The 12,947-nt window shown below is 42.2% G+C and overlaps 1 protein-coding gene across 1 annotated transcript in view; it reads right to left on the reverse strand.

The window, feature by feature from the left end:
• Positions 1 to 12,947, reverse strand: part of Sptlc2 (serine palmitoyltransferase long chain base subunit 2) — an 85,011-nt gene that overhangs the window by 14,259 nt on the left and 57,805 nt on the right. Inside the window, exon 9 of the mRNA XM_076551150.1 lies at positions 11,548 to 11,674. Coding sequence (XP_076407265.1) covers positions 11,548 to 11,674 — 127 coding nt within the window. The remainder of the gene's footprint in view (positions 1 to 11,547; positions 11,675 to 12,947) is intronic.

Raw genomic sequence — 12,947 nt, forward strand, 5'->3', positions numbered from 1 at the left:
TCTTTCTAAACAATTCTATGAGTGATACACAGATCAGATGATACTGTCCATGAAAGTATTTATTTTCTGTCTGTCCGTCTACTTGCATTCCTGTGACAGCTTCCCCGAGTAGTTTTTACTACTACGTGTTTCTTCTGCAAATTCTGCCAGAGAGAAGCTGAAGGAAGGCTAGCATAAAGAATTAGTGACTTATACAAACGCCTGACTGCCTTTAGGAGACTGATGGGACAGTCTGGCTGAAAAGATGTGGGTGCAGTAGAACACAAAATGTTCAGCAAAGACAGTTCAATGACACCTCTCTACACTACTAAGGCATGGAAAAGGCTTTTGTGTTCAATGAAAAGGTCAGCTGGGTATTTAACACCTTAAAACAAAACTCTGGATGAACATAAAATCTAAGAATAACAAAAGTTCTCCTGAAATAGTTTTTGTAGAAGAAAATGCTCTCAAGGATGACTGGACTCTGTAATCTAAATATCAAATATGGTAATATGGGCAATATAATAATTTCTCAGGAATACCAGAATTTGACTATTTAACTGCTGTTTTAAAATGGTAAAGCTGAGCAGGGAAACCCAGGCAGAGAGTCCTGAACTTATTAAATAAAGGGCAGGTAAACAGGACATCCTTCCCATGTGCAAGTGTATGCTCTAACAGCGAGAATCGCTGCGATTCCTGACTTCATTTCCTCAGGAAATCAGTTTCCAAAAATATCTTTTCAAAGGAAGGTAACAAGGCCAGGCAATCGAACATTCAGATACCAAAAGTAACAAATACCCAGTCTCTGAGATTTTCCTAGCACTCAGAGAAAACCAACTGAATTCTGACTCCCACTACTTGTTAACTCTTTTACATAGACATTTGCATTTATAAAAAGTACAATGAAACAGTGAGTATGTTCTACTTCAGACTACTTACTCCATATACCATGAAATGTGTCAAATTAAATAACATCAACTACAGAAAAAGTGCTCAAGCCAAGAATGGTGGTGAAAGCCTGTAATGCCAACATTCAGGAGACTGAGGGACAAGGCCAGTGAGTTCCAAGCCAGCCTAGGCTACCTCTATTGAGAATTCAACTTTAAGGTCATCAACTAAGAGTTAAGAATCTGACCACAAACACTCAGAACATAGAGAAGATGCTGTGTGGCAGGGAAGCAAAACATTTGCAAACCATCCTGAAGCTAGTGAGATGGCTCAGCACATAAATGTGCTTGCCACCAGGCCTGATGACCTGAGTTCTATGACAGAACCCACATAGTAGAAGAGAACTTACTCTCAAAAGTGAGCCTCTAGCCTCCGCATGGGTACCATGGCACACATGAATGCACATAACAATAATGTTATTAAACAACAACCATATGTTCCAGTACTCACCGTGTGCCAGAAACCGTTCTAGACCCCTAATAAAACAGAACACAGCAGCCAGCACAGGCTTACCTCCACAACGAGGCTAAATACCCCCCTTAAGCTGAATTGGAAAAACAGACCCAAATCAGTCAAGTGCTGCTGCTGTGAAACACCAAAGTCCAGGAGCAAAGACTTGTCATCTCCAAGAGCTGTTGTGAGATAAGGTTGAGGCCAGCAGGTACCAGGACACCAGAGCCTCCTAGGCTTTCTGCACATGCACCCCCATGGAAACACACAACAATTAACAAGAACAGCAGCAGCAAGCGGGTGGAAAACAATGGAGGAAAACAGCAGACAAGACTTGTGGCCTCCTCACACACAAAAGTACACAGCCGCATGTCCACGTGTGCACGCAAAGTCTCCCTTTACACACACAAGTACACACAATAAATAAACCTGAAGTCAGCATGTCATGGTATCTCATGACTATAATCCTAGCACTTGGGAGACAGAGGCAGGATTCCCTTTGAATATTAAAAAATTTTTAGTATGTATTATTATGTCTTGAGTTCATTCCCATTATTGCATAAATAGAGATATAGTAACCCATTACTGTTCCTTGTTAGTTGTTTTACAAGTTTTTAAAGAGCTGTTTGCCAGTGAGAATTGCTTCTCTTTCCACCATGTGGGTCTTATGGATTGATTCACATTGTCACACTTGTTGGCAAACACCTTGTTTTCTATCACCCCCTTTCTGCTTTCCCTGACAAATGGCCCCAAGTCCCATCATACCCATTTGAAAATCAAACACTTATCAGAAACAGTACCAAATCTTAAAACTCATCTAAATGGTTTTTGATTACAAAGAAGGGGTAAGAAAACCCTGTTCCACTGGGTATGTACAACATACCTGTAATCCTAGAATTCAGGAGGCTGAGGCATACACATACATAGTTAAATTTGAAGTGAGCCTGGGATACATAGCAAGATTCCATCTTTAAAACAACCCCATAAACAAAATACTCTGTCCATATCAAATATAAAAAAATATATATAAATGCTCCTTTCATCCTTGATCAACCACAATAAAACAAGCAAAAAACAGCTCATGGTGGTGCATGCCTTTAATCCCAGTACTCTAGAGGCAGAAGCAGGCGGATCTCTGTGAGTTCTGGGCCACCTTGGTCTACAGAGCTAGTTCCAGGATAGCAGGAGCTGTGTAGAGACTCTGTGTCAAAAAACAAACAAACAAACAAACAAACAAACAAACAAACAAACACCCCAGCTCTTTAGACATTCAAGGAAGAGACCTTATCATTGATGAGGTATTGATAGGGAACTCTGAAGGGTACATGTTACTTATAAAACAAACAAACCAAAACAGCAACAACAACAACAACAAACCCCCCACACACAAATTGTGGCAAAATTTAGAACATACTGTGATTATATTCCTATAAGAACGTGTGTGTGTGTGTGTGTGTGTGTGTGTGTGTGTGTGTGTGTGTGTGTGTGTGTGTTAAAAACTGAAGGCAAGCAAAAACAAATACATAAAATAAAATTAAAAACCCACTGAAATCTTGTCTGTAGTGATGGCAAGCAGCTGATGCCTGTTAGTATAATTGCTGCCCATCTTATGAATTTTATTACTAGGCTGAAGTTCACTTCCATGTCTCCAGAAATGCATAAAGACTGAACTCTAAGGAACTTCCATCACATAATTTCCCATTTACATGATATTAGCTATGGACGGAGAGGAAGCTTTGGGGTCAGCAGACCGCACCCAGAGGACGGGTTAGAGCTGGAGAGCACGCCGGTGAACACACCACTCCCTGGGCCTCAGGACGCAGACTCAGACTGAAATCCAGACCATCACATCTAAAGGTAGCTAGCGGAAAGCTGCACCTGGACTGAGGAGGGAGGGGTAGGTGAGGATGGAACGTGTACGGGGAAAATGAATGAGGCTTTAAAAACCAAACTGTATTGGTAACTGAAATCTGTTCTGCTGGTTTTCCAATGAACTCAGTGAAAGACGGAAAATCTTATGTCAAAACCCTATGAAAGACAAAACCCAAAGAATGCGAACTAAAACGCAAGATAAACTCTTAACATATTTCCCTTAAATTCCTATAAATGGCACCAAGAAAAAAAAAAATCTTTGTTAGCCACTTAAGAGGCCCAAAGGAAAGGAAATAAATGCACCTTCAACAGGCTTCTAAGAACTAAGATACTATATGCCGGTGAAGCATCTTGTGAAGGGGATATTTGCAAAGGCTTCCAGGAAACAAGAGTGAGCAGTTTTGTTATTGCTGCATGAAGTAAAGGAGTGGGAACCAGGTTCATCAACTCTGAGCCTCTATTTTGCTAGACTGGCGACTAAGCATCAAAGTGCCCAGCTAGGGCCACTGCCAGACTGAAGGACATCAAAGCAGCCAGACCTGCCTTTCCATGCCCTCAGAGCCCATTCCAAAGCAGCCCCTTGGCTTTCTAGCTCCATATAAGAACGAGAGCAGCTTGTGCAAACACCGGCCAGTAAATTCCTCGCACAAGCAGAGTTGATCACCCCCTCCCTGGTAGCGGCTTAATCCTTTCACTCATTTCAATGCCAAAAACCAGGATTTCCTGAGGACTGCCACAGGATGTACAACAAACAGCAGGGGCCAGGGCTTAGCGCCCTTGATTCAATATAATCAGAAGTTTAGCAGAATGGTGGTTAATACAGTCCGTAACACAGGGCCCTGAACAAAAGGAAGAAAAGAGGCCAAGAGCCTTTGAAAAAAAACAAATTTTAAAGGGTGCCAACTCATTCGGGATTGAGTCCCCGTCTCCTCCATTCACCTCTCCGGAATCTTTAGCATGTTAGGCAAGCATTCTACTACTCAGTTGCTTCCCTAGTCCAGGGCAGACAGTCCTAATTTGTCTCAAGACTCTTCTATCCTCTGATGGAGCTGGAACGTAGACAACACAAATGCTTTAGACAGAACCAAAGGAATGAGGAGGAATTCTACTGTGCACAGTGTGGTCAGGCATCCACCTCCAGACCTAGAGAGTAGCAAAGAAGGGCAATCACTGGATAAGGCCTGTTTGGTTTTAAGCTGGTAGTTTCAGAGTCAGACACCTGGGCAGTAAGTTAGTTTACAAACTGATAAATAATGAACACTAAGGAACACATTTATTGGCCAAGGCTATTTGTATGTTATTTACTAAAGACTTTGGGATTTTGAATTAACAAGCTACAAAAATACTGAGTAGTCAAAATGGAGAGGGGAAACAAAAAAATAAATTCCAAGCAACATCTCCAATCCTGAACTTGGGTCTAGAGCTTCAATTCTCCTTCCCCTAGCTGATTTCTAACTCCCCACCCCTGGTGTCAGTGTGTCAGGGGTCAGGGGCCCTAAGCAGTTAGGTCTCCAAAAATGGGGACAACTGGTAGCTTAGCTTTATCACCAAACATCTCACTTCTTGCCTTCCAATGTCTTTTTCTTGTCAGTAGATTTAGTTTTGGTTCTCTCTGATGTAAACCAGCTTTAAAAGCTAAATAAAAAACACATACATTAAGTCTTTTAAATGTTAGTTAGCTTTCTGACTGAGGTGTTCTTTAAAATGCTAGGAGCCTGGTGACAATTATCATTGGTTTGAGGAGAACATGGCAGAATTCTTTTTGTGGGGTGTGGGAAAGACAGGGCCCCACCTAGCCCAGGCCAGACTTGAATTTCCAATCCTCCTGTGATTACAGGCGTGCACCTGGCTTAGAAACCTCATTTTTAACAAACCTCACAGCAACGGTGCTAAAGTCAGGCTCACACTGAAGGTACCTGGGATGCTTTTGTACTGGTTTTTAGCTTTTCTGCATATGAACAAGGTCAGACACTACCATGTTAAGAATGCTTCTGATGGAAGTTCTCAGAGTTTACTTTAGTGAGGGCCTTCCGACTCTGATGAAGACTCTCTCCTTGCACTGACGTCAACCTCTTCTAAGACTTTTCTGACCAAATCACATACTAGATTCCCCTGTCTTTGAGGAGTCCAGATTGACTGAGAGACAATCCTGTAAATCATATTAGAGAAAATCCCCTGAACATGGTATCCTATTGCCCAGTATGCCTTCAGCAAAGACTCTGAAGGTAAGGAGCACCCTTACCCTGATATTTCCTCCTCATTGACTTGCATCCTGCTCCTTGACAACCAATCCCTGTATTTCCTAGTTGGAGTCAGAACTGAACTCAATTAATCGCTCGTACGTAGGGTAAAACTTCTTGGTACCTACACAGTCCCTCTTGAATAGAACTGCTTTACTGTATTAAAGAAGCATTATGGAGGAGGAAGTGGAGCTCAGAGGCAGAGGGCTGGCTTACTATGTGCAAGGCCCTAAACTGAAAACTTTATAAAGTAAAAGCATCATAGATAGGCTTTCTTCTTTAACATTGCATTACACCGTGAACGCAGGTGACAGGAACATACAATTCAAACATTTGGAGAACTAGCAAGGCCACAGGAAGCACTGGACCAACCCTTTGGCACATTCTCCATCTCTGTGGGGACAGTCAGGAGATAACTGGCATCTCCAGCTTGTCACTGGCATACACTTCTTAAGTAGTTGCGCAGCAACAGACTCAAAGGTGAAGGACTGCTGTGACCAGCCCTCCCAGACAAAACCCTCAGAGACAACTCGGGGGAAAGAAGCAATGCCAATCCTGCTGTGGTGTGCAAAGTTAGACATGTTCTTCAACACAGTCACAAAGGCCACAAATCCAGAATGGTGAGAATGTCTCAGCTCAAATAGACATAAAAATTATAGAGGAAAATCTTCAAAGTAAATCTGACTATAAAATAAAGCCACCAAAAAAATTAAAACAGCACCAAGGAAATCTATCTACTTTAATCCTTGAAAATGTTAAGAGCTTAGCCTCACCACAGCATGCAACCACATCTTCACACGAGGGGCTTCTGGTTCAGGGCTCCGTTCCCACCCCAGGGGAACCGAAGCGCCTTTCTTAGGTTTTTCTACTAAGAACAATGTTCCATTTAATGGCCAAGTATACATCTGTTCAAAGTCTAGCTTCCAGCCTGATGCTTGTGGGCATCTTACTAGCCAGCTTCAAACTGACTGTAACAAGACACAAAAGGAAGGTTCTACTGTAAAAAACTTGGATCTGCATTCGGATTCTGAAAAGAGATGGGTGGAAGAAAGCAGCGCTCACAGACCACATCCCCGCAAAAGCTCCTCGGCGTCCGAGCAGCTTCTGAGCAGTGGGGAAAGGGCTTGCTCAGTCCCTGGGAGGAGACAGGCAGCCACAGGATCCAGCGGCTGTCACTTGTCAGGCTACCATTCACTAGGAAATTCAGGTGTTTTGTGGAAAATTAGCTGAACAAAATGAGAAAATTAGAAATAGGCCATAAAACAGCCTGTTTTAATCAAGCACTGACTATCATCAGAAGTAGAAGCAGATGGACTGAGGAAAGCCACATCCTACTTGGAAACAAGATACAGAAAGAACTTGCCCCCCATGTGAGCTCAAATTTCCCCACCTGTAAAGTGCTCTTAATGCTTACTGATTTTAAAAAGCTTAAGCCATTGGTTAAAAGGCCTTTTGTGTTAGACAATGAAGCAACTAATTTATAAAAGGAATTTTTTCTTTCATCTATGGTAATTTGCAAGAGGCTCCACAAGGAAAAAATTCACTGAGGTTTGATTAAGCATGTTAGATCTGAGTTTGCTTCAAGTAACTTTTACCGAGTTGCAGGAAACTTATGGTTTCATGGGGGATGCGGTGTGGAAGGAGGTTGTTTAGAGAGGGACGGAGGGAATTCAGAAAAGAGTAAGGTAAACAAAGGAGAATGTTTCTGACTCTGAGACTAGTTCCTCCAGGAATCTTATCCTGCCATGCTGCAGGGCAGTTCTCAAAGGAGGGAGCACATCTGTTCAACTCCAGCGGAGGAGGCAGGAACCTGATCAACACTGACAAATGTTTCTGGACAGCAGTGCTCTAGGCATTACGTCACAGGCCCAGAGCTCGGCACTGGAAGAACTGCTCCAATGTTCTGGGCAAGGACGAAACTGCACCAGAAAATGCATGCTGCCTTTTCTGCTTTTTCTAATTTCTGCACTCTGCTCCTTCTACTCTACTCCCAACACTCCATTAAAACACAACACAGGAAGAGCGAAGGCAGACACTCCAGGACTTGGAAGGCAGTGTTGGGGCCAGGTCAAAAGCTGCTAGTCCTGAGTAGCATGCAGCTCTCTACAGGATCATACTGATGCTTCTCAAAGACAGGGTAGTGTCTACTCCTAAATCAGAACTCCTAAAGTTCCCTGGATCATTTAACACTGCATTAGCATGTCTTCTACTTGATTAATTCAAACAGGCCAGGCCTAATTTTGATTAGACTCCAACCTACCCGGCTCTTCTACATCAGTAAGGAATTTACCTAGGGTCTTTAGAAACTAAGTGCAAACAGTAATGCTTTTTACTGCAACCATTGTAGAGGCTACCTGCTGAATGTGTGTATGCAGTTTACTTTATCTATTATTCGGTCATACTGGTAGCATCCAACTCCACAAGCAATGTACTATACAGAAAGCAATGAATTATTTATCATCCAAGTGAAGTTCCAGAAAAAACGTTTAATGTCTTAGTTGATTTTTCTGGATCTTTTATTTTGATTCATAAAAAGATCCTGGAGCTAAAATCTACCACAGAATATGGTCAGTGATGTATGACGGCCAAGCTAGCTGTCCAAATGTCTGGTGGACTTTTCAGAACTTGTAGGTCTCACTTTCTCTACCCACCAGTCTGTTCTAACTCGACACTGCCATTGGAAGAGGGCCACTGGCAGCCGTTTCCATTCACAAAAAACGACGGCAATTATAAGGCGTCCTCCCTGGCCAGCTGCAGCTTTCCTGAGCAGCACTCTGATCCTCGTGTTAAGCAGGACTTATTATGCTGAATGAATTCTTTCAAAGCTCTACTAAGAAAGTAATATTCACATGGTAACATGCAACTTTAATAGTACAGAATATTATTAAATAAAAAGACTCTTCCGCAGCCCCTGCATTCTCACTCTCAGGGAGCAGTTCTGGGTTTGTTCTGGATCTGGCTTTTCTGGTTGTAAGCGCCATAGTGTCAAGCCTTTCTCTGTCTTGTCCCACCGTCCCTCGGGAGAGTCAGAACATTTCCTCCGTGAGTCACCACCTATTTGCATGATATTACTCTTTCTTTCTTTTTGGTTTTTCAAGACAGGGTTTCTCTATGCAACAGGCTTGGCTGTCCTGGAACGTCCCCTGTAGACCAGGCTGGCCTTGAACTCACAGAGACCCACCTGCCTCTGCCTCCCGAGTGCTGGGATGAAAGGCGTGCCCACCACCGCCAGGTTTGATATTACTATTTCTAATCACTCTTTTGCCTGGTCATCTTCATAAGCTTAAAAACATAAATGTCAGAATCTGCTTATAAACCTATGGCAGACTCTTGGTTCTTTATTAAATACAGTAGCAGTAGTGGGAGAGTATACTGAAGTCCTGGGGAAATAACTTTTTTTTTACTGTTTTGTTTTTGAAACAACTTCATTCTGTAACTCAGGCTGGCCTTGAACTGGCAGCAATCCTCCTGCCTTAGCCTTCCAAGTCCTGGGATCACTGGCATTTGCTAGTATGCTTGGCTGGGGAGAGAATTTAGAAGTCTTGGGCTGGAGAGATGGCTCAGAGGTTAAGAGCACCGACTGCTCTTCCAGAGGTCCCGAGTTCAATTCCCAGCACCCACATGGTGGCTCACAACCATCTGCAATGAGATCTGGCACCCTCTTCTGTATACATAATAAATAAATAAATCTTTAAAAAAAAAAAAAAGAATTTAGAAGTCTCTAAAGATGTCTGCCAACCTCACTGCAAGGTATCCAGGCTAACCTTACAAACACACAGTGGAAACAAGCAAAGATCACTCTGCAGTTCTAATACCACCTCAGAATTGCTGCTAATAACCTAACATCCATCAGCAGAGTGAACAAGAAGGCTGCTCTGCTCTAACACTGGAAAAATGAAAATAAGTGAATGGGAACCTCACATTCAACATGACTCATTTATGTAACATGTAAAAACACAAATCATACAGACAGTCCTCATTCTTAGAATCTGGTCTATTCCTACAAGTATAATAGGATGTAAAATTTCAGGCAGCAGAACCTACATGACATTATTGAAAACAGGAAAAATTGCCAAGCGGTGGTGGCGCACGCCTTTAATTCCAGAACTTGGGAAGCAGAGCCAGGCAGGATCTCTGTGAGTTCAAGGCCAGCCTGGTCTACAGAGCAAGATCCAGGATAGGCACCAAACTACACAGAGAAATTCTGTCTCAAAAAACAAAAACAAAAACAAAAAAAGAAAATAGTAAAAAGTATACAGTGTCCTTGATTCATCCCAAACTTCCCTACCCTGCAATTATTTAAATACTATTAAATGCCCACATAACTGTCTACCTGCTGTACGCCATACAAAACTGAGAATACTTGATGGGTTTTGAATGGCACTGTACAATGCACACTCTTCCCACTTGTGCAAGCACTAGGGTCAAGAGGCCTTAGTGTGTTATTTCCTTGGAATGTAAAGGCTGCCTTTGCACCAAGGCGCCCGCCCCTGCATCTTCATGGGCAAGTCTACATGCCACAAGGCATGCTGAGCAGTGTAATAATAGAGATAAACACATTTAAACAACTTAAGCACACAGGTGCCAACTCTCTCCTGAGGAAGGGCTGAAATATGACTCATATGCTTGCCATAGTGTCCTCCTCAGACTAATGCCCAGCTCACAACTTTCATGATGTGCAAGAAAGGCTAACAACAGTAGGTTTTGATTCAGCTAAATCACTTAAAATTTTCAGGTTACCACAGCAAGTATGGCAAGCCTTCCAACAGTCAGTGAAGAAGCTGACAGATGACCCCAGTTCCCAACCCGCTCGGTCCTCCTAGCACTGGAATCTTCTAAGCTGGTCCTAGACACTGCAGAGCAAAATTAATAACCTTTCTTCTTGAACAGGCAAATTCATAAAACTGAAGCTGACAACACCATTTCCAAGTCTCTCCATAGAGATAACAGGATGACTAACAGAGGGGAACAAGTGTAGAGTTGGTTTTGGCTTCCAGAAAGTTTTAACCGGCTCCAATGCAGGCTGCAGCCCTTCTATAGCACCATGTATTACCGAGTAGAGAGCCCACGGCTGAGCATGTGAAATCTGCCAGAGCCACACCGCCTCAGAAGCAGCAAGAGAGCAAATTCAGTTAGGTTCCTGCCATACTGCTGGTAGAAAACTGCTGTTATTTTCTTTGTTTTTGTTTATGAGCTAGGCCTCAAGAGACACAGCTGAGGATGACCTTGGAAAATTAACCTTCTTCTCTCCACCTCCCAAGTGCCAGGGTTACAGATCTGTGTCACAATGTCCCATCCCAGAAAAGACCTTTAAATACAAATTACCCTCCTTTCATAGTAACTAGTCAACACTGCCCTCTGGTGATACAAATTAATAAACAAGGCAATAGCTTTTGTTGTTCATTTCAGATATGTTTAAGTAACTGCATCTCTTTTGAATGCACATTCCCACCAATGACAAAAATAGATTTAAGATGACCTTCTTTATGTATTGTTCATTAAATTAGAAACTTTAAAAAGGTTTTAAACCAAGGACATTTACTCTGGAAACAATGCTATTGATGATACACACCTCACTATGTAGTCAATTACATTTCCACATAAAAACATGTGATTAAGAAACACCTCGAAGGCAAATGTCCTAAATTAAAAAGCACAGTAGAACAGCAAAGTAAGTCTCATCATGTGTAAATCAGACGTAGTGGTAGTGGCACACACCTTTAGTCCCAGCACTTGGGAGGCAGAGGCTGTGTGAGTGCAAGTCCAGTTTGGTCTACTTAGAGCTCCAAGACAGCCAGGGCTACAAAGAGAAACCTTGTCTCAAAACAAACAAACAAACAAACAAACAAACAAACAAACAAACAAACAAAATTCCATAGGCGGGAGCTAGTATGTGGCTCAAGGTGTGTGCATCATAGACACTGGAAAGTGGCTATGGAAACCAAAGCCTCACAGTGGCCCATTGGACTCCTTATTAAGGAAAAACCTCAACCAAAAGAGCACAATTGGCTGCTAAGTTTTTACTACGTCAAGGAAATGCTGTCCAAAAAAGACCTACCAAGGCTGGTGCCATCCTGTCCCATGATGCACTTCATGGAGGTGATGATCTGCTCCACCACAGGTGGTGACATCGACGTGGCGTACACAGCACTGTGAGAATGTGTGCGAAGATAGTCTATCAGCGCCTGCAGAAGCAGAGGCAGATATTCAGAGGCAGTTACTGAGCATGGTTATTCAAGTGTCTTCTTTCTAGGCTACTGGACTCTTCCATTCAAAAGGCTGGAACAGGGTGCTAAGCAGAGACTCAAGGTCAACCAACACCATCAAAGCTCACAGCTGGCCAACAAGGAGCCAAAAACAGCAGTCTTGGTGTAGGTGTAACCGTTTTATTAAATAAGAAACACAGAGCCAATGCAAAAAGATGAAAGCCCAAGAGGTCAAAGCAATAGAGCCAAAAACCTTACCCTTCACTGTCACTTCTGTCCTTCTCAGCAAGAGAGCTACTTCCTATCTGTTTGTCTTTTTTATAGACTTTCTATTCTGCCTTCTCATTGGTTGTAAATCCAACCACATGACCTCCTTGTCACTGCCTGTCTATACAGACCTCCAGGTCTTCTATGGTTGGTATTGAAATTAAAGGCGTGTGTCTCCATGCTGCCTATATCCTTGAACACACAGAGATCCGCTTAGCTCTGCCTCCCAAGAGCTGGGATTAAAGGCATGCACCACCACCGCCCAGCTTCTGCTATGGCTTGCTATTAGTTCTGACCCCCAGGCAACTTTATTTATTAACATACATTAATATTTATATTATAAATAAATTTATATTATTATATTTATATTATTAACACACATTAATAATTAATAAAAATCACATTTCAGTACAATTAAAATATCACCATATCTTGGACTTTGTTTTGGTTTTCAAATTCATTTTTAAAGGATTACTCTAAATTTAAAGAACCTATCATTTAGTGTTATAGATTAGTATACAAAGATGAATTGCTCTTCCTGATAGAAGGATTTCCTTTAAGTGTCATTTGTGTCTCATACATACACAGTCCATCCTTATACTCCTAAATAACAATTTGCCTGGCCTGGGAGTGCATCACTCAGTGGTGGAGCCAACATTCGGCAGGTATGAGGTCCCTGAGGTCAATCCACCCCTCTCAATATTCCTCCTCAGGATGATTTAAAACAAAACAAACAAACAAAAACAACAACAACAACAAAAAACTTAACTGATTTTATATCAGTTTTGATCGCTTTCTGTATCTTAATAGCATTTAAATCTTTAATTTTTTTAAAGATTTTATTTTTTTTTATTATGTATACAGCATATATGACAGCAGGCCAGAAGAGGGCACCAGATCTCATTACAGATGGTTGTGAGCCACCATGTGGTTGCTGGGAATTGAACTCAGGACCTCTGGAAGAGCAGTCAGTGCTCTTAACCTC

This window comes from Peromyscus maniculatus, chromosome 14, assembly GCF_049852395.1.
Source record: "Peromyscus maniculatus bairdii isolate BWxNUB_F1_BW_parent chromosome 14, HU_Pman_BW_mat_3.1, whole genome shotgun sequence".
Classification (NCBI taxonomy): Eukaryota; Metazoa; Chordata; class Mammalia; order Rodentia; family Cricetidae; genus Peromyscus; species Peromyscus maniculatus.